Source organism: Bos taurus, chromosome 24, assembly GCF_002263795.3.
Source record: "Bos taurus isolate L1 Dominette 01449 registration number 42190680 breed Hereford chromosome 24, ARS-UCD2.0, whole genome shotgun sequence".
NCBI classification, from domain to species: domain Eukaryota; kingdom Metazoa; phylum Chordata; class Mammalia; order Artiodactyla; family Bovidae; genus Bos; species Bos taurus.
Window position 1 is genome coordinate 48498386 of NC_037351.1, and position 26279 is coordinate 48524664.

At 50.2% G+C, this 26279-nt stretch overlaps 1 protein-coding gene across 8 annotated transcripts in view; it reads left to right on the plus strand.

Moving 5' to 3' along the window:
• Positions 1-26279, plus strand: part of CTIF (cap binding complex dependent translation initiation factor) — a 326254-nt gene that overhangs the window by 278272 nt on the left and 21703 nt on the right. For all 8 annotated transcript variants that reach the window (XM_005224342.5, XM_010819001.4, XM_015460146.3 and 5 more), the window contains exon 10: positions 4429-4584. In XM_005224342.5, coding sequence (XP_005224399.1) covers positions 4429-4584 — 156 coding nt within the window. The remainder of the gene's footprint in view (positions 1-4428; positions 4585-26279) is intronic.

The window sequence follows — 26279 nt, forward strand, 5'->3', positions numbered from 1 at the left end:
TAGTGTTATGGGACTTAACATCTGCCTTCACGGGCATTTTTATGGGAGATGGAGAAAGGGTATCTTAGGCACTGATAGATGGGCACTGTTTTAACTCCCACGTTGGCACATTATAAAGGCCTAGCATTGTGGTTCTCAATGATGGCTGTACATTGAAATCACTTGGTACATTTCAAAATGTACCAGTGTCCTGGCCCCACTCTGGCCGTTGACACAAGCCTCCCTGGGGTGGGCTTCAAACATCAGTAGCTTCAGAGTTCCTCTGGTGAGCAAGCAGGGCTGAGAACATTAGCTCAGAGCAGAGAGCAATGGACAGGCTTAGGTTCTCATTCAAGTTATGTACTGGTGACCTTGGTCAAGTCCTTTCAGCCCTTTATACCTCAGTTTCCCCTATTCTAAAATGGGAATGGAAATGCCCACCCCTGCTCTGACCACATAAAGATCTAGTGGGATAAACAGCAGTTAAGAAGATAGAATCACCAAAAGTCTCATGACTTTGAGGCCAGCAGTACAGCACCCTGGGGTGGCCAAAAAAATTGAACACAAGAGGAAACAGGTTGTAGAATCTGATACCATTGCAGGGTCTGGGGCAGCAGGCAAAGTCATTCATTCATTCACAAGTAACCAGAACACTACAAGGAAGCCCCTATGGGAGCCATCTATTCCAGATTCTGTACTAGTGAAGAGATCCCAACTACTTTTGGGATTTCTGGCAGACCACGGTTGTATCAGTTCAGTTCAGTCACTCAGTCAAGTCTGACTCTTTGCAACCCCATGGACTGCAGCACGCCAGGCCTCCCTGTCCATCACCAACTCCCCGAGCTTACTAAAACTCATGTCTATAGAGTCGGTGATGCCATCCAACCATCTCATCCTCTATCGTCCCCTTCTCCTGCCTTCAATCTGTCCCAGCATCAGGGTCTTTTCACATGAGTCAGTTCTTCGCATCAGGTGGGCATGGTATTGGACCTTCGGCTTCAGAATCAGTCCTTCCAATGAATATTCAGGACTGATTTCTTTCAGGATTAACTGGTTGGATCTCCTTGCAGTCCAGGGGAGTCTCAAGAGTCTTCTCCAACACCACGGTTCAAAAGCATCAATTCTTCAGCGCTCAGCTTTCTATATGGTTCAACTCTCACATCCGTACATGATGACTATTGAAAAAACCATAGCTTTGACTGTACAGACCTTTGTCGGCAAAGTAATGTCTCTGCTGTTTAATATACTGTCTAGGTTTGTCATAGCTTTTCTTCTAAGGAGCAAGTGTCTTTTAATTTCATGGCTGCAGTCCTCATCTGGAGTAATTTTGGAGCCCAAGAAAATAAAGTCTCTTACTGTTTCCATTGTTTCCCTATCTATTTGCCATGAAGTGATGGGACTGGATGCCATGATCTTAGTTTTTTGAATGTTGAGTTTTAGGCCAGCTTTTTCACTCTCCTCTTTCGCTTTCATCAAGAGGCTCTTTAGTTCCTCTTCACTTTCTGCCATAAAGGTAGTGTCATCTACATATCTGAGGTTATTGATATTTCTCCCAGCAATCTTGGTTCCAGCTTGTACATCATCCAGCCCAGCATTTCTCATGATGTACTCTGCATATAACTTAAATAAGCAGGGTGACAATATAAAGCCATGAGGTACTCTTTTTCCCAATTTGTATACAGGTAGACATTTCAGTGGGAAGAGGGTAGCAAGGCAGGAGGCTGAGAGGTGGGCATGAGACCCATCAGATCTGTGGATGTGAGTGGACCTCCAGGGACAGTCTGGATTGATGGCTTCATGGAAGGTTCAAACTTCGAAAGTGAATAAGAGCTTGGCCTCTGATATACTATTCCAACTTAAAAACATCATTAAAAGGAAGGAAAAAAGTTTGGTCTCTAGAGCAGGTAGACCCTGGGTTCAAATCCCGGCTTTGCCATCGCCTCCTGGCCATGGTAAGTTGCATAACTTCTCTGACCTCGGCTTCACCATCTATAAAATGGTGCGATAACAGGACCTGCCTCACAGGATCGTTGTGACAGTTAAATGAGACGGTACAATTAAGGTGCCGTCATCCAGTCCCTGATTTGCCACCTGAGGCCCCATATGCCTTTTAGGTTTCTCGACAGCACTTTCATCACACCCAAGGGACAGGCATTAACCAAGTCATCCAGGAAGACCTTCCATCACTGGAGATTCTGAGAGTCAACACTGAGGAGGATGATCAGCCAAAAGAAGCCGTGGGAAGGGTGCTGGGCTGTGGGAATAACTGGTGTCACACTCTACAGCCTGTTCCCTCCTGGGTTCCATTTCTTTTGGCGGTACAATCATCCAGAGCCAGAGTCTTGTTACTTAGTGTCTTTGAGTCTTTCCTTTCCATCACATCCACAGCTTACCACTTAGCAAGTACTATATACCTTCACACGATCTCTTGTACCAACCTTGTATCAGTCAGCTACTGCCGCTTAACAAACAACCACAGAAATTTCAGCGGCAATCCTGTATCAATCAGCTACTGCTGCTCAGCAACCAACCACAGAAATCTCCGTGGCACACAGTAATAAGTATTAAGATGACGTGTATGCACGTTGGCCGGGAGTTACCTGATCGAGGTTAGATTTGGGTGGGGCCCTCCATGTTTCTCTCATCCTCCTCCTGGGACCATCGGCCAGCCCACAGATTGGTCTTCTCACAATGATGGAAGAAGTATAGGAGAGTAACTGTAAATACTTAAAGCCTCTTAAGGCTTGGAATCAGAACTGACACCCTGTCACTTCTGTCTCTTTCTGCTGACCAAGGCAAGTCACATGGCTAACACAAAGACAAAGGGAAAGGGGAAATACATCTGAAACATAACCTAACCTACCACAGATTCTTATCTTTCAACTGCCAGAGAGTTCAGGTCTTTATTTCATTCTGTCTGGACTTCTGCAGTGGCCTCCTTTCTGGTCTCCACACCTAAGCCATATTAACCTTCTAAAGATCACAGGTATGATGATGGCATTTCAGTGATTCCCCAGAACCTTCCCTATCAACCAGCACTTGGAACGCGACTCCTTGGCTGGCTTCGGTTATCCGCTCCAGCTTTCTTTTTCCCCGGCCTGCCCCCATTTTCCTCTCCACCTCACCTATGCTGGGGTGATTCTTATTGTTGTTTAGCTGCTAAATCATAGCCAGCTCTTTTGTGACCCCCATGGACTGTAGCCTACCAGTCTACTCTCTCCATGAGACTTCCCAGGCAAGAATACTGGAGTGGGTTGCCATTTCCTTCTCCAGGGGATCTTCCCAACCCAGGGATCGAACCTGAGCCTCCTGCCTTGGCAGGCGGGTTCTTTACCACTGAGCCACCAGGGAAGCCCACTAACACTGGACACAGACTGGCAAATACCTCCCTGTTTCCCCAACGCCCGTGTTACCCTCCCCGCACCTTGCCTGTTGTCATCGCTCCACCTGAAATATCCCCAGTTCCCAGGTCAGAATCTTAACTCTTCCATGGTGCTGATTTCCATTTGAAAGGAGTAACTCCTACCTCAGATTTCCTCCGAAGTCTTTTTACCTGGATCTACCTTGCGCACACACACACACACACACACACACACACTGGCTTTTAGTATCTTCTGTCTTATGTCACAGTTATGAATGAACATGTCTTATTCTACCCTCTAGAACAGTGCCTGGCATGCAGTGATGCACTGATATTTTTAAGGAGTATGAATGAATGAATTCTGCTAGTTTTTCTTCTGTGCCCTAGGACCTTGGCTGGCAGGGGCCATAACTGTGTCTTTAGCCCAGTGCTGCGGCCAAGATGCCCACTGCTGGATGTATGGTCACCCTGCCTGCTGCAAGGGCATGATGTGGAGATTAGCAAAGGAGATAGTTCAGCCATGGGGAGGAGGTGATGACTGGGAAAGGTGTTGTCTCTCCTTTACCTCATTCCCTCCACCTTGGTATCTGGGTCAGTGAGGCAAGGCCGTTCAGTCACTTCAGTTGTGCCCTACTCTGTGTGACCCTATGGACTGTGGCGTCCCAGGCTCCTCTGTCCCTGGGATTCTCCAGGCAAGAATACTGGAGTGGGTTGCCACGCCCTTCTCCATGGGAATCTTCTGGACCCAGGGATGGAACCCGAGTCTCTTCTCCCGCACTGGCAGGCGGGTTCTTTACCACTAGTGCCTCCTGGGAGGCCCAAGGGAAGGCTGCCGGGGCTCCTCAATCTGGGGACACTGAAGAAGAGGTGCCATGGCCAAAGGTCAAGGTGGTCTTTCTGCCCACCAGCGAGTCCTCAGCCTTCACGCTTCAGCCACGGGTCCCCCATCCACCTCCTTGCGGTAATCACGGGGTTTACCAGTTGCTCGGGGGCCCAGCCTTAGCCGGAAGGTGCCATGGTGGAGTGGGGTGGTTGCCGGGCCCCCTCCTAGCCCCGCGTGGCTGACAGGGTCTCTTGTGCCTCTGCAGAAGGACTTCACGGTGCGGGAGGAGCTGCAGCAGCAGGACGTGGAGCGCTGGCTGGGCTTCATCACCTTCCTGTGCGAGGTCTTCGGCACCATGCGCAGCAGCACGGGCGAGCCCTTCCGTGTGCTGGTCTGCCCCATCTACACCTGCCTCAGGGAGGTAAGCACTGCCCGGCCCTAGTGACACGCCTCTCCCGCTCCCATGTGCCAGGAACGCGACAAGGCCCGAACCACGTAAAGTGATCAATCACTGGGTTAAGAGAAACGGAACTCCCCCGGTGCTTCTGTTTACTCTAGCCAGGTTTTTGTTTATTGAGTTTATGTGAAAGGAAATAGTTCCCCAAAGGAAAGTATTATGAACTCGGACTGTCGTCTGTTCATGCTGTAGAACCTCGTCCGCAGAATGCAAGGCTACAGAAAATATTGTTATCTGAGTGAATAGATCTTTGGGCTGGATGGGCTTACCGCTGAATTATTTGTTTTAAAAAAATAGTTGCTTCTACATGGCCTCTGAAAAAGAGGAAAATGAGGGTGATCAGGAAGGTTCTAAGAAGCAAGAAGTCGGTGGGGTCTGTGTCCTACCAGATACCCTAATCCACTGTGGAGGGTCCTCCTTGGTGGCTCTCTGGGGTAGAATTGAAGGGACAAACACAGAAGCTGTTGATGTGTCCAGTGAGGGGCTTGTAGCTCAGAACACAGGAATGAGAAGGGAACAGGACGAAGGCCATTGGCATTCCAGTTGTATCTTTGAGTTAGAACCAAGAGAACTTGCTGACGTGCGATACCGAGGAGGGAGGAAGCCGTGTGGGGTCCTCATTTATCAGCCTGCTGGCACCATTTCCTGAAGAGAAATAGATTGGGGGTGAAAACCAGGGATTTGGGTGCCCGTTGGCCATCCCCAGGCAGCTCTCTGTCTGCATTGCTCAAGTACAGTTATTTGATGATCCGGAAGAGGTCAGCCCTGGGGACACGGTGTCGACCTGTACCCGCTGCTGGGGACTCACCCAGGGGTGGGTGGGAGCGGCTGAGATGGAGTGGAAGAGGTGGAGGAGGCCAACAGGCGGGAAACAAGCGGGAAGGGGCGATCAGCACAGGCTTCATCCGGTGGGGACCGGTCAGCCCACGCCTCCCAGATGCTGGCCCCACCCACCCTCCGCCGCTGATCCCAAGGTGTGGGGAGGGGCAACCTCTGGGGAATCAGTGGGACCAGGGCAGAGAAGTGGCCTGGGTTTGGTAACAGGGAGGGGCACCACAGTGTCTGCGGAGTGAGCACACACTGGGGAGTCAGAGGAGGTGAGGGCGTGAATGGGGACAAGTTTTTGGAGAAATATTTCTGTGAAAGGCCCCAGGGAAGGGGGACTTGTCAAGAGATACTTTTGTGTTTCTGAAAGAAAGATAATAGAGCAATCTTAAGAGAAGGGAGAGGGTATCTGTAAATGTTTTTGAAGTATCCGTTTATAGAAAAACAGCACGTTCATTCCAGCCTGGTAGATCCACAAAAGCAGAGCACGCAGGCCTCTCCTGGGTGCTTTGCGACCCCATAAGCTTCTGCCACTCCACGGAGCCAGAGACGCTTCTTGACAGATGTACTTGAATTCAGACTTGTTTCTTAGATTCAGTCAATGGCCTCTTCTGACTCGATTTCGCTCTCCAGGTGCGCTTAGCTCAGACCACAGAACCACAACAGGCCGTGGGTGTGCTTTGTGCATCCCTTTGGAATGCCTTGAAGTTAGCCCTCTTGGGAACAGGGGACTGGCCCGGATGGCCTCTTGGGTCCCCCTGTCCTCGTCTGAGCTTCCCTGCACCCCGACAACCTGCCTCAAGGCGGGGAGCAGCACTGTTATGGGGCGATGACCTGGATTGCCCAAACACACTCCCTCTGCGTGATCTGGGCACCTCCTGGTGTTGCTGTCACCTCTCCCCCAGGCAGGAAGTGAGGCTGCAGCTGAGCCCCAGCCCTGGCTGCCAAGACACCTCTGACAACGCCTGCAGTAGTGCGAACCTTCTGGTGTGAGATCCAGAAGGTGCCAAGAGGTCTGCACAGACCAGAAATGAGGAGCCCCCTGACGCCCACTTGTTGGTTGCATTAAACTCTTGAGGGTGGCATCACCCAGGCCCGTGGTAAACTTGGAGGGTAAATAAATAAATTATCGATGGCTTTCATCGTTTGGTAAAGAGGAAACCACTGTCCCACATTCCAGCCCATCTGCTTGAGGCCACATAGGGAGACCCCCGAATTCTTAGAGTCAGTTGCTGCCTCCTCCACCTGATTACATGTACACGCATACCCAGGCCTGACCCACGTCCTTCCAAAGCAGGATGAGCCAGTTCTCGGATGTTTCTAGAAGCCAGAATCGTTGCTGCTGCCTTTCTCTGTGCTGGACAAGTTTAGGCTCTTCCCCCAGGGCCATGCAGATGGCTGACCCCAAATGTACAGAGCCTGCCCTGTCCAGAGGTCCTCCCAACTGCCAGAACCATCCCCAGGCTGGCATCTCTGGCTGCCCACTAGACACATCCCAAGTCAAGCCTCAGAGCCTCGAACAGGATGTACCTATGGCACCCCAAACCCTCCTGCTCAGTCCCTGTCCTCACGTGGCCCAGACCCAGCCTTTTTGCTCCCTCTGTGGCCAGGCAGCAGTCCCAGGACTCCCCAATTACCCTTTCTCAGCATCATGGGGACCCCCACTGCATCCACTGCTTTGGCACCCCCCGCCGTGGCTTCCGCTCCTCTCCTTTCCTCCGTGCCCCTGAGCCGAAAACAAACCCACGGGTCATCTTTGGTGCAAAGAGTCTCATTTGGAACAAACCTAAGGAAGAGGAAGATACAAAATCCTCAGTCTCAGGGTCTTTGGAGTCATGGAGGCCACCTTCACTGGACATGGGGCTCACTCAGATTGAGCCTGTGCTTTACCCCTTCAGGCTGGGGGACACCCATCTCTCTGAGGGCTGCCCTGCCCTAGAACGAGGCCCATGGGCGTTCGCTTCCGCACTCTGACCTTGTTGAATTAACCTTCTCTCAAGTCACCCAAGCTTGAAACCTTGGACTCTGTCCTTGAAGTCTCTCTCTCTGGCCCTGAAGCCTTCCCTGCTGGCCCAGCTCAAGTCTGTTCTTCTGGAACCACCTCCTGTCCCCACCTCCCACCAGATGCACCAAGAGCTCCTCCAGGGGGAGGCTCTGCACTCCATCCTTAGAGCTCCATCCTTTTGACATCACCGTCGTAGATTCTTTAGTATTGATAACAGCTCAGTGGAAGGCATTGTCCAAAGCACTTCATACATTCTTCTGTCTCTTAACTGGGGCAACACCCTGAAGATTATCATCCCCATTTTCCAGAGAACAGAGAGGTCAGACAGCTTGCTCATGGCCACACAGCTAGTGGGAGCAGAGTCAATATCAGAATTCAGGTCTGACCGCCCAAGTCCCTGCTCCTAAACCCCCTGCTTCACTGCCTTACGAGTCGAACAGGAGCAGCTCTTATTCTATTCTCGTCCATACCCAACGCCTGCTCTGTGGTGGAAGCCAAAAAGATCTTTGTGGAATTGATTCTGTTTTTGCCATAAATAGCATGTGCCAATCAGAGATCCCTCTTCAGGGGATGGAGAAGAATAATTTTCAGTAGGCTCTTCAACTGTGTAAGAACAAATCGTTTCTGCCAAGATGATTTTCCAAGGGATTGAGGAGTATTATTGGTGACCAGAAACTATGTGAGTCTCCTTGCCCTCCTGTTTACAGCTTATATTTGCCTCATGAGCTCTTTTCAATGTTTTAAAATGTTTCTCATGGTAAGAACATTTGAGAACTACACTCTTATCAGATTTTTAAGTGCACAGTACAGTATCGTTATCTGCAGGCATAACGTTGTACAGCAGATCTCTGGAATTTATTCATCTAGCATCACTGAAATTTTATACCCGGTGATTAGCAATCCCCACTTCCTCCTTCCCCCAGCGTCTGGCAACTCCCATTCTAGTCTTTGTTTCTATGAGTTTGACTAGTTTAGATCCCTCATATAAATGGCAGCTGCAGTGTGTGTGCACGGCGTGTCCAACTCTGCGACCCCGTGAACTGTAGCCCACCAGGTTCCTCTGTCCTTGGGATTTTTCAGGCAAGAATACTGGAGCAGGTTGCCATTTCCTCCTCCTGGGCATCTTTCTGACCCAGGGACTGAACCTGCTTCTCCTGCTTTTCCCGCACTGGCAGGCAGATTCTTCACCACTGAGCCACATGGAAACATGTAGTATTTGTCCTTGTATAACTACTTCTTACACTTGGCACAGTGTCTTCCAGATTCAAACATGTTGCCCCATATTATGAATTTCCTTCTTTTTAAAGGCTGAAGAGGATTCCATTATGTGTATAGATCACGTCTTAAAATCTGTTTATTTGTCAGTGTACATTTAGACTGTTTCCACATTGGATGCTGTGAACAGTGTTGCAGTGAACACAGAAGTGCTAATGTCTCTTCCAGATCATGATTTCAGTATTTTTAAAGAAATACCCAGGGTGGGACTGCTGGATAATATTATGTAGAAGTTCTATTTTTTTTTTTTTTTTTTGTGGAACCTTCCTACTGTTTTCCATTGAAGCTGTACCATTTTGCATTCTCATCAACAATTTACAAGAGATCTAATTTCTCAACAGTTTTCAACTTTTGTAGTTATACATATGGGTGTGTTTATTACGGCCTTCCTAACAGGTCTGAGATGGTTTTGACTTGCATTTCCTTGATGATTAGTGACCTTGAGCATCTTTTCATATACCTGTCGACCATGTGTTACGTCTTCTTTGAAAAAATGTCTATTCAAATCTTTAGCCCATTTTAAAATTCTGGTTATTAGCTTCTTTTGCTTTGGGGTTGTAGGAGCTCCTTCTGTTTTTTTTGAACATTACCCCCTTGTCAGATATATAGTTTACAAATATTTTCTCCCATTCTGTAGGTTGTCTTTTCACTCTGTCGTTTCCTTTGTTCTTCAGTAGCTTTTTAGTTTGATGTAGTCCCGCTTGTCTCTTTCTGCTTTTGGGATTTTGGTGTCATATCCATGAAATCACTGCTGAGACTAATGTCATGAGACTTTTCCCATATGTTTTTTTCAAGGAGTTATAGTTTCAGGTGTTGTGTTATAAGTCTTTAATCCATTTTGGAGTTTATTTTTGTATAGTATAAGAGTCCAGTTTCATTCATTTGCATGTGGCTATCCAGTTTTCCCAACATCATTTGAAGAGACCATGTTTTCCCCATTTTGTTCTCCCAGCATCTTTGTTTATATCCACTCCCTCTCAGTTGACCAAACCTGCCTGGATTTATTTCTGGGCTCTAAACTCTGTACCATTAGTCTATATGTTTATTCTAATTATTGTCGCTTTGGAATGTATTTTCAAATCAGGCAGTGTGGTGCCTCCTGACTTGCTCTTTTTCAAACCGTTTCAAGATTGCTTTGACTATTTGGAGTCCTTTGTTATTCCAAATGAATTTTAGAATTGTTTTTTCTATTTCTGTGAAAAATGACACTGGAGTTTTGATTAGATTGCACTGAATCTGCAGGTCATTTTGAGTAGTATTGACATTTTAAATATATTAATCTTTGAATCCAAGATCAGGAACAAGACAGAGAATGCCCACTCTCATCACTCCTATTCAATGTAGTACTAGAAGTCCCAGCCACAGCAATTAGGCAAGTAAAAGAAACAAAAGCTATCCAGGTCGGAAAAGAAGCAGTTAAATTGTCTGTTTGCGGATGACATGATCTTGTATATAGACAATCCTAAAGACTCCACACACAGAAAAACTGTTAGGACTAATAAATGAATTCAGTAAATTTGCGGAATAAAAATCAACATACAAAAACATCCATTACATTTCTGCATGCTAACAACAGGGCTTCTTCTCTGGTGGCTCAGTGGTGAAGAATCCACCTGCAATGCAGAAGACACGGGTTCAGTCCCTGGGTCAGGAAGAGCCTCTGGATAAGGAAATGGCTACACACTCCAGTATTCTTGCATGGGAAATCCCACAGACAAGGGAGCCTGGCAGGCTACAGTCCATGGGGTTGCAAAAGAGTTGGACATGACTTAGCGACTAAACAACAGTATTAACAACAAACTATCCGAAGAAGGAAAGGAGGGAAATGATCTTATTTACAGCAGCATCAGAAAGAATGAAATACTTAGGGATAAATTTAACTAAGCAAGTGGAAGACTTGTACCTCGAAAACTACAAAATACTGATGCAAGAAATTGAAGAAGATGGCTCAACAAATACTGAGCCATCCCTCAACTGGTTTTTAATGCCATTCTAAGGACCTTTCAGCCTGCTAAGGTCCTCGGTCAAACTGTGACTGCAAGGGTTCCACACGCAGGAGGGGTGTGATCAGTGTCTGTGGCCTGAGCTAAGGGTTTCATCATCTCCTGTCTCACCTGGAGCCAGTCTGCAAGGTTTGGGATCTGGCTCACCCAGCACCTCCCCGCATCTCCTTTTTCCCGACCCTGCAAGGCTCCCTGCCACCTTTGTGGACCCAGTGGTGATTTTACTAGACTCCTCCAAGTTATCACTGACTACTTCTCTCTGGGCCGCTTACTTCAAGAGCTTTGTTAAAAATCCCTCTGCAGGGGATCCTGGGCTGGCTTTTAACCCCTTACACTCGTGTCTTCCGAGCCTGCTTTCCCTGGGCACCATCTCTGTCCACTCCCTCTCAGCCTTCCTCGCTCCCCCGAGCCCCCCATCTTCTCTCTCTGAATTCCCACCCCCCTGCCCTCTTCAGAGTCTGGCAACCATTGCCAGAGGTCAGGAGGGGAGGAAGGGAGGCGGTGCCTCCATCAGGAATCTCTCTGCACCCCTCTCTGACCCCCACCAATGCCTCCCTCCACTTGGCTCCCTTGCTCTCCTTCCCTCAGGCCCCAGAAACCCCATCCGCCCCTCCATGCCCTTCCTCTGAGGGGTGTCCACCCCCACCCCCAGGGATGCAACTGGCTGGGCTCCTCACAAGGCTGGCAGGCGCAGGCTGGGGAGGAGAACTCCGAGGGCAGGAGTCAGGCTTCTCAGGAAATGAAATTGCTCCGCGCAACAATGAGAGGGCCACTTTTTTAACTTTTTGCGTGAGCGTGCATTCAATTGCTCACATTGTTTTGGCTCCAGGGGGAAATCTGACCTCGGAAAAGGCTGCGATGAAGTGGGTGTGGGTGGAGATCCTCCGCTATTTTCATAGGGCCCAGAGAGTCCAGTAGAACATTCTTCAGGGGTACCTTTCCCGTGGGACCAGTGCCCCCTTCCCCAGAGCAGAAGAGGGGGCTGTGGATGGATCTAGCCAGGGCAGGGCCCTCTGTGGCTGGAAGACACTGAGGACGGCTGTTGCCCGGGTAGTGATGGACCCTAAGGGGAGCAGAGACAGAATGATCGTCCGTGCCGCCCCGGACTCGTAGCTGCATCCCTGGAGCGGGTGGGGGGTGGGGGCGGGGCTGCCCCTTTGCACTTTGGGAAGCTTTTACAAAATGACACATTCTCAGATCGCTACTTCAACCAATTAAATAGAACTTTCTGGGGATGGGGGTTTGAGGAGGCAGGGGAGTGGGGGAGATTTAAGCTTTCTGTGCGACTCAAATGTGCTGCCAAGGTTAAGATGTGCGTTTCATGAGACCATGATATGCAGAGGGCACATGGGAGGGGGACCACCGGAAGAGCCAGAGAGACCTGAGTTTGAATCCCACCTCTGCCACTTACCAGCTATGAGCGTGCGTGCCAAGTCGCTTCAGTCGTGTCCGACTCTTGCGACCCTATGGACTGTAGCCTGCCAGGCTCCTCTGTCGATGGGATTCTCCAGCCGATAATACTGGAGTGGGTTGCCATGCCCTCCTCCAAGGGATCTTCCAGCCCAAGGATCAAACCTGCGTCTCTTACGTCTCCTGCACTGGCAGGCAGGTTCTTTACCACTAGTGCCACCTGGGAAGCCCCTAGCTATGGGGCTTTAACCTAATTCTTCATCTTTCTAAACCTCAAGTTTCTATCTTGGCAGGGGAATAATGGGAATAACTCAGTCTGAAGGTTAGTTTTAAGCCCCTCAGTGAGCTGACACGTTGTGAACTGCTGTTGAAAGCAAACCATATTCTAGGCATTGCTCACGAGAAGAATCGCATCACAGGAGCCCCAGAAAGTCAGAGCCACTCTCCTAACTGGGCTCCACGGTCCCCCACGATCACAACCCCTCTTCCTGGAGAACCTCTCATGAGTCCCACAGCTCCAGCCACCCAGTTCCTGTTGTGTTTCCACAAAAGGTCTCTGACATTCCTCCTGCCTCCAGCGTGATCTTCCTCCTCCTCCTGCCTGACTCCAATCCACCTTCAGGACCGGGTTCACTTCCCACAGCGTCCCCACCCCACCCTGATTTACTCTTCCTGCAGCACATTCTAGAACTTGCATCTGCAGAGAGCTGCCGACACAGGCCCTCTGGACATGTCCTTAACCAGTGGTTGTATTAATGCCTTGTGACCTCATTTGGGTTAAATCATTTTCAATCTTCCATTGGGAGCTGAGAATAGGCTGAGTCTCATCCAGCATGTAACCCCAACTGCATTGTGTTTAGGACTCTGTGTTCATTTGGTTTGCGACAAAGCTACTTTCTTTTTTTATATATTTATTTATCTGGCAGTTCTGGGTCTTAGTTGGCAGCACATGGGATCTAGTTCCCTGACCAGGGTTTGAACCCAGGCCCCCCTGCACTGGGAGTGCTGAGTCCTGACCACTGGACCACCAGGGAAGTCCCAAAGCTACTTTCTTAATGAATTGTAAAGTTACCTAGTAGTCCTGGAAAGAAGGAGTGTACATTGTGACCCTCCTGCAAGGAGTTTGCAGTCCACTAGCCACCACATGGCACCCCACTCCAGTACTCTTGCCTGGAAAATCCCATGGACGGAGGAGCCTGGTAGGCTGCAGTCCATGGGGTCGCTAAGAGTCAGACAGGACTGAGCGACTTCACTTTCACTTTTCACTTTTATGCATTGGAGAGGGAAATGCAACCCACTCCAGTGTTCTTGCCTGGAGAATTCCAGGGACGGGGAAGCCTCGTGGGCTGCCGTCTATGGGGTCGCACAGAGTCGGACACGACTGAAGCGACTTAGCAGCAGCAGCAGCAGCAGCCACCACATGGCACCCCACTCCAGTAGTCTTGCCTGGAAAATCCCATGGACGGAGGAGCCTCGTAGGCTGCAGTCCATGGGGTCGCTAAGAGTCAGACAGGACTGAGCGACTTCACTTTCACTTTTCACTTTCATGCATTGGAGAAGAAAATGGCAACCCACTCCAGTGTTCTTGCCTGGAGAATCCCAGGGACGGGGGAGCCTGGTGGGCTGCCGTCTATGGGGTCGGACAGGGTCGGACACGACCGAAGCAACTTAGCAGCAGCAGCAGCCACCACATGCGCAGTGGACTCTGAACATTTATGATGGGTTGTACAAGTTGTACAAATACAGAAATGGAGGGAGTTTAGGAGTGTGGGCAGCCGTTGTGGGCAGAGAGGAAGGGGGACTAGAGCTTAAGGGGAAGTGGGCTTCAGACAGGTATTGGCAGGGAACAAGAAAGGCCCCCATGAAGAAGACTTTGAGGGGAGGGCGGGGAGCTCAGCCCATCTGTGTGAAGAGATAGCCTGATGGGTGGGCCGTGGGCTGGCCTTGACTCACAGCAGGGGCATTCTGGTGGACACAGGGTGATACTGGGAACCTCTCTCTGAGAGCATTTTAAGCTGGAGAGTGACACCATGGAGAGCATAAAGGAGAGTTTGTTTATTCATTCAACAAACACTGAGAAAAAAATGCTACTTCTTTACTGAACCCAAAAGTCTCTCAGACATTTCCTGCTGGATTCTGTGCCGAGATTAAAGTCAACTAAATCTGGGGCACTCCCTACCCAGAAAGACCCACGAGTCACTCGGTGCATGGCAGAAAGTACAGTGCTCAAAATAAGGTGAGAGTGGGAAGCAGGAATGTGGGCGCCCAGAAGGCAGATGAGGCAAGATCTGCCTGGCAAGGGCACCTTAGCTGAGAGCAATCCGACTGGAACCGTCAATCAAGCAGGCTAAGAAGCAGGAAGGGAAGGGCTGGAAGAAAGCTTGAAAATTCAGGAGAACCTTCCTCCTCTGTGAGCAGTTTATTCCAGCCTGCATCTTAGGCATAGACCCTGTGTGGAACGTTCCTCTGACAATGCACCCCTTCCTGGGGCAGGTACACAGGGCCTGGGCACCAGTTTAGCCACCAGTCCCTCCAGGGCTGGCAGCTGCCGTTATGAATACCCAGGTTAAGCAACCATGCCTGTAACCTCTGCAGAAATAATTCCCCACCCTTTTTGTCCCCTCCAGAACTGCTGTCCCCCAATTCCACTTGGCAGCCAAGATGCTCTGTGGTGTGACGCGGCTGACCTACTCAGACAGCGCCCAAAACAGACACATACACACACACACACACACATATACTGATGTGCCCGGATCTGGGGCTCCCCTGATCCTTGACCTCCTCAAGATACAACTCAGAGCTCACCCCCACCCCCAGACCCTCCCTCAGAAACCCCCCCTCACACTGTCCTACTTCCTTAGCCAGACTCTGCAAACTGAAATGTGAAATTTGAAGCCAGTGTTCCCCTTAGCAACCATGGTAACACAGGATCTGATAGAGAGCCTGCAGTTATAAAAATACCAGCTTCCACCAGACACTGGTTTCCAAAGGGAAACCAGTCTCCACGCCAGAACCGTTTTTAAACCGTCTTTAAAACTCAAAAGAGATTTCCAAACCCATCTCAACATGGCTCAGGAGGGCATCTCTTCAATTCCGCCGTGGAAGGCGGGTGCCGGTTGTATGCTTTCGGTATGTTCTCTAAGAAATTTAGAAATGCAGAAAGGATGTGGCTCTCTGAGAATCTGGTAGCTGTGTTAGGATATACAGGTGGGAAAGGTTTTTCTTAAACGGCAAACATTCGAGATACATACATATATATATATATATATATATATATATATTTTTTTTTTTTTTTTAAAGGTTTAGATCGAATTGCCGCCGCTCCTTCCAAGTTCCCTCCCAGCCCCCAGCCCCATCAATGCTCCTAATTACAGAGGGGAAATGATTTGATCTCTGTCCCCTTCCTTGAAGACAGTTTTAATTAACATAACCGTTTTCTAGCAGGAATTCTACGTTTAAGCCTTGGAGTGGCGAGGTAAGAGAGTTGGCTAAACTCTGCTCAGGGCCGAAGAGAGGGGTCCTCCAGCCCCTCCCCTCCCCCACGGAGCCCCCGCGGCTCGGCCTCTCGCCTTATCCTGGCGCTGCCTGCAGGGGGCGCCCAGCCTTACGGGTTGGGGGTGGGGTCTCACCCGCCCCAGCCTCCAGACCCGCCCCTGCAGCCCTGGGCGGAGGGGCTCTCCCCGCCTTCCCCCAGCTCCGCGCTCTTCTCCTGCCTTCCTCTCCTCTCCTGGGGCCATGCCTTGTAATTTTGAAAAATATTTTAACTCAGTAATTAATGTCTGAACTTCAAGAGGCCCCTGCTTTCTGCAGAGTCTTGCGGAAGGCGGGCGGGGAACGGGGAGGGGCCGGGATTCGGGTTTTTTCTAGGCTGGCGAATGGAAGGTGGAGGATAAATTGTTTCTCACTAGCGTTGTGGGTATGAGATACACATACAAACATATATATGTACAGCGTGTACACATACGCATGCATCTGCCCATAGATCTTTTAAATACTTTGCACTTTAAAGAAAGGAACCTTCCCCGTGGCTTTCTCTTAAGTGGGCTGATGTCAGAGCCTGCTCAGCCCGCTTGGGAGCACGAGGGGAGTCAGGCTGGGACAGTTTGAGTGTGTGGGTCGGTGGGGAGGGGAGGTTGCTGGGAGCGAGAAGGGATGATCTTTATAATTAGAGAATAAGAAACCAGGCATTGTGGGGTAAAAATAGCCATCATAACTTCAGATAACCCAGAAGTAAACAAAAACAACAAAGAAGAAGCCCATTTCCTACCTACAAAGGAGGTTGTGAGTAAGCAGTCCCACTGATTGCTAGGCTGGTCGGGACCCATCTGCAGCCCCACGGAACAGCGCCCCAGGGTTGGCCCGTCCCCTATCCCAGCTCCGCTAGGCCTTTCTGCTCCAGCTCAGGTCCCCTCCACCTGGCAGTTTGGGTGTCTTTGAGTGTCAAGGGCTGATTGGACTGCTGGGGCCTGGGCCTGAACGTGCTGTGCATGGCCCTGCCCTTGCAGAGCTGCTGTCTCCAGGGGAGGAGAAGTGCAAACACAAAGTCCCCTCTGCCGGGAGCTGGTGCCTAAATCACACACAGCTCTCTCCAGAACACTCACTGAGCTTCCTTTAACCAGCTCCAGCTATCAGATTCAAACCGTTTAAACCTAGCAGCTGCCAATACCACCCCCACCTTCGCTGATGCCCCTGCTGGGTAGGTGACATTTAGGAGCACTCGTTGGTCTGATAAGCAGGTTAGGAACCACCTCTTCTCCTCTTTTCTGTCCGCCTCAGGTCCTAGACAGAGCCCAGTTCCTTATGGAGGACTCCGTTGTCACTGGCGCCAGCAATGAAAGTTGGTAATGGGTGGCCTGGGCCAGGCCAGTAGAGAAGGGTGTTATTGTTCCGCCGCTCAGTTGTGTCCAACTCTTTGCGACCCCATGGACTGCAACATGCCAGGCTTCGGTGTCCGACACCATCTCCCAGAGCTTGCTCAAACTCATGTCCATTGAGTGGGTGATTAGAGGAAGAGATGGTCTTCAGAGCCAGATGGACGTGGGCAGCTTATCCACTCTGGCCTTCAGTTCCTTATTGGAATGAGAATTAATCGTAATTTAGGAGATTTGCTAATTACAAGTTGACTTCCTCCCTTCCCTGTGGCAGGACACACAGAACAAAGACTTGATAAACAAAAGGCATGGAATAAAGGGATCAGTGAGCAGCATGTCTATATCGTATGAATAAAGTGCTTCTCAATGAGAAGTGTGAAGGAACACAGTAGACTCCGTCTCAGAGCCCTTATCCTTGCCATTCAACCTGGGAGATGGTCCTTCCAGGCATCCTTCCAGGCCTCTTCTGGGTGGGTGTCAGTCCCTCAGAGGGATCCTCTCAGAACATACTCATTGCAGCCTGCTTTCTTAACCTCCACAGCCCTGATATCTGACTCCGCCTGGGAGTTTTCTTTGTTAAGCTGCTTGTTTTCTGTCTCCCCAACTAGCTTGGAGATTTTCTCAAGGCAGGGACTGGTCTGCTCTGTTCATAACTGTATCTCCAGTTGCCTGCCATAGCGTAGAAACTCAATAAATTATGTTGAATATATTAATGAAATAGAATGTCTAGACTGAGAGAAGTGGGAAACAACAGTCGCCCTTCTAGAGTTAACTAAGGAAGATTTCTCAGGGGACATAAGTCCAGAATCCTTGAAGAGGCAAGGTGAGCAAGCCAGGTGGGGCTGGCTGCTCGTGGTCCCTAGAGATGAGCTCATAATGAGGGAGGGAAGAGGAACACTCCCCCGGAAATCCAGCTCAAAGGAACGTGCTCTCAGTGTGAGCAAAAACTGCTGTCAGCCAATAAAGTTCCCCAAATGTTGTCCCCATATTTCGATCCAGTTAAGAAGTCTTTAAAAAAACTAGGATCATGGCATCCGGTCCCATCACTTCATGGCAAATAGATGGGGAAACAATGGAAACGGTGAAAGACTTTATTTTCTTGGCCTAGAAAATCACTGCAGATGATGACTGCAGTCGTGAAATTGAAAGATGCTTGCTCCTCGGAAGAAAAGCTATGACAAACCTAGACAGCATATTAAAAAGCAGAAACATTACTCCACTGGCAAAGGTCCATATAGTCAAAGCTATGGTTTTTCTAATAGTCATGTATGAATGTGAGAATTGGGATCATAAAGAAGGCTGAGCTTTGATGCTCAGAATTGATGCTTTCCGTAAGAATTGATGCTTTCAAACTGTGATGCTAGAGAAGACTCTTGAGAGTCCCTTGGACTGCAAGATCCATCCAACCAGTCAATCCTAAAGGAAATCAGTCCTGAATATTCATTGAAAGGACTGATGCTGAAGCTGAAGCTCCAGTACTCTGTCTACCTGATTCAAAGAGCCAACTCATTGGAAAAGACCCTGATGCTGGGAAAGACTGAAGACTGGAGGAGAAGGGGTTGGCAGAGGATGAGATGGTTGGATGGCATCACTGACTCTAAGGACATGAGTTTGAGCAAGTTCTGGGAGTCGGTGATGGACAGGGAAGCCTGGCGTGCTGCAGTCAATGGGGTCGCGAAGAGTCGGACACGCCTGACCTGAACTGAACATGGCTTGGTTGGCCGAAGCTCCCTGATGGGGTCTGCAGAAGCAATATTTTGACCCCCAGATGAAGAAAGGTTGAGAGAGAGTGAGGGTGGCGGGGGCGGCGCGGACAAGATAAGAGAGAAGAAAAACACAGAAAGCGGTTGGCCTTGGTTGGTGGCTGCGTGACAGAGCTAAGAACAGCATCCACAGACCGAGGAGGGGGCAACCCCGGCAGGGCAGGCAGCTGCCGGCTCCTGCTCACAATGGCTTAACAAAGCCCGGCCCAGTCGGTGGAAGGCACAATTAGCTCATTCTCCCATTGCCCTTTTGATTACACTCTTGTTCTCAGGACTGCCATTTCTGTAATTAAGACCTTGTCCCTTACTCAGAGGTATTGAAACATGAAAGTATTTGCTGAATCTGGTTTCCCAGGGTTAAAAGCCAGACTTAGGAAATGCAAACATACATTCACTAACTAATTATCCTTTAATTAAGGCCGAATCCCTGCTTAAAACAATTAGCTCCGGGAATTGAACAGTAGGTACGACTCCACTTTTTGCTAATTGTTCTCCCCTGATCGCCAGGATATGGCCAGTCTCGGGGGAGGGCGGGAGGTTGTCGGGGGAACAGCAGTGGATGACTGTCTGCCGCTTTCGGTCTGGACTGGACCGCGCTCGGCTTGCTTTGGAAACGTTAGTCAGAGGTAGGGAAGAGCGAGGAGGATGTGGTTTGGGCAAGGGGAGCTGAGAGGCTGGCTGCCCCAGGCTTGGACGCGAGCCGTGGGAAGTCTCAGAAGCTACTGCCGGCCACACCGAGGTGGCTCGCCTGGCTGGAGCTGAGGGCGTGGGCCAAGGATTAGCTGACTGGAAAGCAATTAGATGAGGTGGGGCTGGCTGGGAAAATACCTGGAATCCCAGGGCCAGGGTTGAGACTTGCTTGGGTCCTGCCCAAGGCGGGAGACCACGTGGGCTCCGGGGCGTGGAGATGCCCTCCAGTGAGGCTGCCTGCCACTGGCCCACCCGGCCCATGCGCTTTCTTGCCTTTTGCGGATGAGAAGTGGATTCTCCAGTGTGGGGAGTCCGGGAAACAGGCCATGTTCTGATGACTATGTCTCCTCCACCTTGGTTGGCCTGCTCCTGCCCCACCAGGCGCCTAGGACTTCCCTAGGCCAGCCTGGTGCCATCAGATAACCTCCCCGTTTTCTAGGTAGGAGGGATGTGTGTGTAGGGTGTTACCCTTCCAGGGAATTTACTGCTTTGAAAGGAGAGGTTGGGAGAAGAAAAAAAAATGTGTGCCCCAAAGGAAAAAGTGATGCTCAGAGTTTTGTGGGAAGGGAAGGAGATGACTAACCCCTTCCGGGGTCTCCTCAGAAAATACCCACAGGCACTAAAGCTTGCAGAGAACCCCTGGAGCCTGCCCTCTGGGAACCTCTGCTCCAGAAGTGGAATTAGGATTTTCATCCAGGCAGATGGTCAGAGGGGCCTTCCACACCGGCCTCAAAGCGGCAGTGTCAGGATTCCCAGGGCAGACCCAGTGCCGATAAAGACTGGCGTAGATTCCAAAAGCCCCTGACGGCTCACTTTTCCCCTCCCCGAGAAGAGATCCTAGCTCATGCACAAGCTTTCCTCTCCACTCTCCAGATCAGAGGTCAGAAGACTTCTCTAAAAGGCCAGAGAGTAAATATTTTAGCTTTGCAGGCCAAGAGGCAAAGTCAAGTTTAACCACATCCCTGCTATTTGGACTGCGCTGAGCAGCAGTGCGAATCAATGAGAACGGTTTCTGTAGAAACTGCTCAGCTCTGCCTTCGTAATGGGAAAGCAGCGGAGATGATATGTAAATGACTGAGAGTGACTGTGTTCCAACAAAACCTTATTTATGGACACGGAAATTTGAATTTTATATCATTTTTATGTGTCACGGAATATTATTATTCTTTTGACTTCCCCCCCCCCCAGCTATTTAAAAATGTCAAAACTCTTCTCAGCTCATGAGCCCATAAAAAGCAGGCTGTGGGCCAGATTTGGCCAGTGGGCTATAGTTTACAGACCCTCTGTCTAAATCTGTGTTTCTCAGCTGGGAAATTGCCCTGCAGGTAATGTTGATGCGCATTCAAATTTGGAAATCGCTGTCCGGGAGGAGAATTGGCCGTTTCTCAGGCAATGCTGATGCCCAGGAGAGGAGGACTGTGCACCAAGTAGGTCTGGGCTAGTCTGAAATCCACCCCCACCTCACAGATGACAAAACTGAGGCCCAGATGTGACTTAGCTCTATCATATGAACCCAGATAGGCTGTCTGTTCCAGGATGCAGAGCTGGGTGGTTTTCTGTCTCTGGTTGCCTTCAGAGGTTCATTCTAGTGCATGCTGCCCGAGGCTCTGTCTGAGACGCAGGAAACGCTTATGTGTCCCCTGGAGTCCCAGAGTGGCAGGGCTCCGGTGAGTCACTGAGTGGCGACAGTGAGAGGCATCCCCCTGCTGTCGGTCAGCTCCCTCCTGACCACCCTGCCCTGCGCTTTAGAGAAAGTCCCTGCCAGCTTTGGGGATCCACAGAGGGGGCCAGAGGGAAGCAAGCAGCCTCCCCGATGAGAAGGGAAATGGAAAGCACAAGGGCTTGGACATCAGATTTACGTGATTTCAAATCCCATGCTGTTTGTATGAGCTGGGGGCCTGAGGCAATTACTTAATCTCTGTGAGCCTCAATTTTTCCATCAGTAAAATGGAGAAACAGCCTCTGCCTCTGCAGGGTTGTCTTAAGGATGGGTGATTACGTCTGTCAAGTGTCTGGCACACAGTACAGAACTTTTATGGTCTCTTTATTGGCCACTCTGACATTGAGCCTTAACCACAGAGCTGCTCAGCCACAGCTTGGAAAACCATGGAAAAAGGCAACACCTGAGACCGTGGCTGTGTTGATCTCTCTGGCCTTCGTTTCTGTGACATTTCATTGTTGATTTAGGGGTAAAGCTCATGTCCAGAATTTGTCCCTGGGGGTGCTTGGGTGGGTGGCCTTTGGGTCCTAGGAACCCACGGACATTGTACACTGACATCTGTGAAAATGTGCATTTTTCTGGGAGAGGTGTCAGTTTTCATCAGATCCCCAAAGGGCTCCATGCCCCGCCACCCCCCGCCAAAAAAGAAAGTTACAGGATACGTATCTATAAACATAATACAGAAGAGAGCACCAGACTTTTGAGACAGATTCCTGGATTTGGAAATCAGCTCCCTGACCCTGCTGACCTGTAGCCCTGGGCTCATCAGAGGTCAGCTAATTCAGATCTTAACTTCCTTTTCCCATGAAGGGAAACCCGGAGTGGGCAGCCAAGAACAGGCAAGGCTCTCGGGGGCCAGGTGAGCAAGGGGTGTCACAGGAGGTCCCCCTGAGGGTCAGTGTGTTTGTTTCCAATTTAATACTGGGTTGGTTTTTTTAAAGATGTTTTTGAACGTGGACCATGTTTTAAAAGTCTTAATTGAGTTTGTTACAATATTGCTTCTGTTTGATGTTTTGGTTTTCCTGGCCAGGAGGGGATCTTAGTTCAACCCTGACCAGGGATTGAACTAAGATCAGGGATTGAACCCACACTCACTGCATTGGAAGGTAAAGTTTTAACCACTGGACCATCAGCGAAGTCCCATAGATACGGGGGATTTTTAAGTGGCCAAAACTAAGCTCTGGTGATAAGGAGGCATTGTGGTGACCCTTGGGGAGGGTCAGCGAAGAGATGGAGCGCGAGAGGGCTGTGGGGTGTGACCAGGTTGTCGCTCTCAGTCAGGGCATCAGAGCTCACGTGCCCGTGGTGATTTGTGTAAATCCGTCTCACTACGTGCTTAGGATCTGTGCATGTTTTTGCATGGGTGATACGTCAACCAAAAGTCTTCTCAAAAAACATTCAGCTGAGAGAACTAGAAACACAGTTTAAAATCACCACCACCCCCTGTGGAAGTTTTCTATATCATTTTTCAGTTAAGTTAGCCCTGAGCTTGCAGAGAGAGTAACTTATATATAAATATAAATAAGAGAGTAAGACTTTAATCCAAAGGCCAGGTTTAAGCATCTTTCTTCTACACCCAAGGTGCTATCTAAGCCTGCTTATAGAACTTCTGCTTTCTTTAATTATCTTGTGGGGCCCACAGGCTGTCTCGGGCCTCTTCACGGCCATGGTGGATGGACCTGGCCTATTTTGGGTGGCCTGTCTGCTGGGGCAGTGACTCTGCTCAGCGCACCCCTGATGCCAGAGCGTTGCCTGTCCCATCTCCTCTCTGCTTCTTCCATCTAATGGACTTCTCTTCTCTCTCTCACTTCACAACCCTCTCTCTTCCTAGTGGTTTGTTCTTATCAACCCACTAAACGCATCTGCAGAGGGGCGGGCCTTCTGTTGACCCCATGTTCCCCTTCAGAAGCCACCCCATTGCTCTCTTCCCTTACAGCCAGAAATTTCTCCCCACGTGGAGTCTCTGGGTTGCTTCCACCCCGTCCAGCCAACAATGTGGTCCCTGTCCACATCGTCACTCCAGAGGCCTGCTTGGGCCTTTGTGCTGCTGTTACAAAAGCTGCACAATGAGTTGTAAACCAATGACGGTGACTGTCTTCCAACAAAATGTTATTTATGGACACTGAAATTTGAATTTCATGTAACTTTTATGTGTCACAAAATATTGTACTTATGATATTTTTTGTCAACCGTTAAAAAAAAAAACGTGAAGACCATTCTTAGCTCACTGGCCCTGTACCGAAGCAGGCCTCAGGTGGGATTTGGCTGGTGGACTAGAGGTTAGCCACCCCTGATCTCAGTCTGTGATTCTGAACTAGGGGCAGTTTGCCCTGCAGGGGACATTTGCTAGTATCTGGAGGCATTTTTGGTCCACGTGACTGGGGCAGTGCTAGAGGCATCTAGCCAGAGGGGCCAGGGTCCTGCCATGCACAGGAGGCCCCACAGAAAAGAATTGTTTGGCCCGAATGTCAGTCGCACTGTGGCTGAGAAATCCTGGTCTGAATGATCTCATCTGGCCTCAGAGCTTTCAGTACCATTGCACCCAGTGCTCTCAGATATTATCTCTGGCCGGGACCACTCCTTTGACCTCCAGATCCAAATGGCCAAACCCCCTCCTCCCTCTAGCTAGCCTCAATCTTGGTAGATGAAACCACTGGCCACCCATTTTACTCAGGCCAGAAACTCGGGAGTTCCCCTTTAGTTCAGTTCAGTCGCTCAGTCATGTCTGACTCTTTGCAACCCCATGGACTGCAGCACAGCAGGCCTCCCTGTCCATCACCAACTCCCGGAGTTTACTCAGACTCATGTCCATCGAGTCGGTGATGCCATCCAACCATCTCATCCTTTGTCGTCCCCTTCTCCTCCTGCCTTCAATCTTTCCCAGCATCAGGGTCTTTTCAAATGAGTTCCCCTTGATCCCTCCCTTTTTCCCCCACCACTGTCTACCAGTCCTGTAGCCTCAGCCAGCATCTGTGCCCCCTGATAGGCAGCTCATCCACCCTCTGTCCTGTCATGCCACCATCACCTTGGACTTGGACTTCAGATAACTAAAAACTGGTCCTCTACCTCTTTGCCCCACTTTTCTTCATCTCAGATGAAAGGTCCCTTGGAAGGCAGGTGTGCCGCCACCAGGGACTCACAGAGGTGTTTCCAAGCCAGTGCCCCTCTTGAGCTGGGTGTGCGAGGCTGCCCAGGCCCGGGTGAGACTCCGGGCTCAGCTCCACCTGGAGAATGTCTCACCTGGGTCCTTGGACAGGTGCAGGTACTCTCACAGATGCTAGAAGGAAAGAGAGGAACAGGATTGACTTTTTTTTTTACGTCCCCCTGAAACTAATCTCCTTTCTTGTCATACTTCACATAGCACGTGTAGATGGATAATGTGTTTGTGGGTGAGTGTGTAGATAGGCACATGTAGACTGGCTCCAGATGCGTGCATCACCTTGAGTTTAGTGGAGGACCCTTCGCCAAGAGCGGGTGTTCATCTTTAAGTCCTCCAGAAGTTCATTTGATGGCCTCTTAGCCAGAAGCGTGGAGAAGTTGATGTCCTTTGGGATTTACTAAAGGACGGGCAACACAGCTAACACAGGCGGGCCATGAGTGAGACCCCTGACAAAGGCCTGGAAGCTTGTGGTCACAGGCAGCTGCTCGGGGCAGCCGCAGCACTCACACCTGACCTGCACAGATGCTAGATGCACATCTCCAGGCCTGGGTGCCTCCACCAGACACTCCCCCTTGGCCCAAAGACTCAGGGATGTCCCGACCGGCCGCCACCCCATTAGTTCCCAGGGACTGCGGGCAGCAGCTCTGGTATGGTTCTCGGCTACCACTTTGCTCCCTCTCCTCTGTCTCAGTCACCTTTCACCGGAATTGCCCCACCAGCCTTCTACCCAGGCTCAGCCCCCTCTCTGTGGACTCCAGGCTGACGGGACTCTCGGGGGGTCACCACCTGGAACGTTCTTCCCTCCTCCTGGCTCCCGATCCCACTCTTTCCTCAGCTCCACAACAGAGTGTCAGTTTAGAGCTCCCCCAGAAAGCCTCTTCCGGGCTTCCTCTCCCTGCACAGATGAAGATGGTCCTTCCTGCCACCCACCCCCACACCACGCTTAGTTCTGAGCAGAACTGAGAGCTGCCACTGATGAAGCCAGATACTGCTCTAAATACATCTCATAGATTATCTCGAGTGCTACCCACCCCAACACACACACTCTCCAGATGAGGAAACCGAGACGCAGAAAAGTTACGTGTGCAACACACGTAGCAGGTGATCGAGTCAGGGTTAGAACCCAGGCAGTCTCGCTTTACAGGCCCAGCTGCCATCCCTGTTCCACTTGGGTAAAGTCTGTCTTCTTTATTAGATTAGTAGGTCTACAGGTGAGGACAGGATTCATGTTCCTTGCTGAATGAATGAGTGAATGAATGAATGATGTTCTATCCTTTCAGACCTGTGTGTCACTGGTGGGGCTGCGTCCAGGGAATAGAGGCTCTTGAGTGACTTGGCCCCAGCCAGCACGTGCTTTCCTTCAAATCCAATTCATGGATCTTCCGAGAGGGCCCGCTGGGCGCCAAGTTCCCATGTGAGCAAAGACTAGTCTAGGTAGACTCTAGACTCCAGGTAGAACTGGGCAGAACCAAATAACTGCCCTTGGGCTGTGAGTCTTGAGGCTTCTCCCTCCAGGGGGTCAGGAAAGGAGGTCAAAGAAGGCTTCTGGGGGAGGGACATCTCTCAGCCTATCTTAAGGGATCTGGTAACCGGAGCCAAGGGGAGAGAAGGCGGACCCAGCTGAGTCAGTAAGGAGCAAAGGCCAGAGGCAGATAAGGACCAGACGTGTTCATAGATGGCTTTGGCTGGACCAGAGATCTGTCGGGGGGAGCAGGGCGTGAGGCAGGAAGGGCCCCTGGGGAGGAAGTGGGTCAGTGGGCTGAGCCCTTGATCCCCTGCAGTCAGTTGGACCAGGTGACGATGCGTGGGTAACACAGATCATGGATTCACATGCTCACTCACCCAAAGAGATAATCTCAATTTAGAAAGACTCACCTATTATGAAAATCTATACTCTGCTAAGGGTAAGGCTCGAAACCCAAGCCAACTCCCAGGTG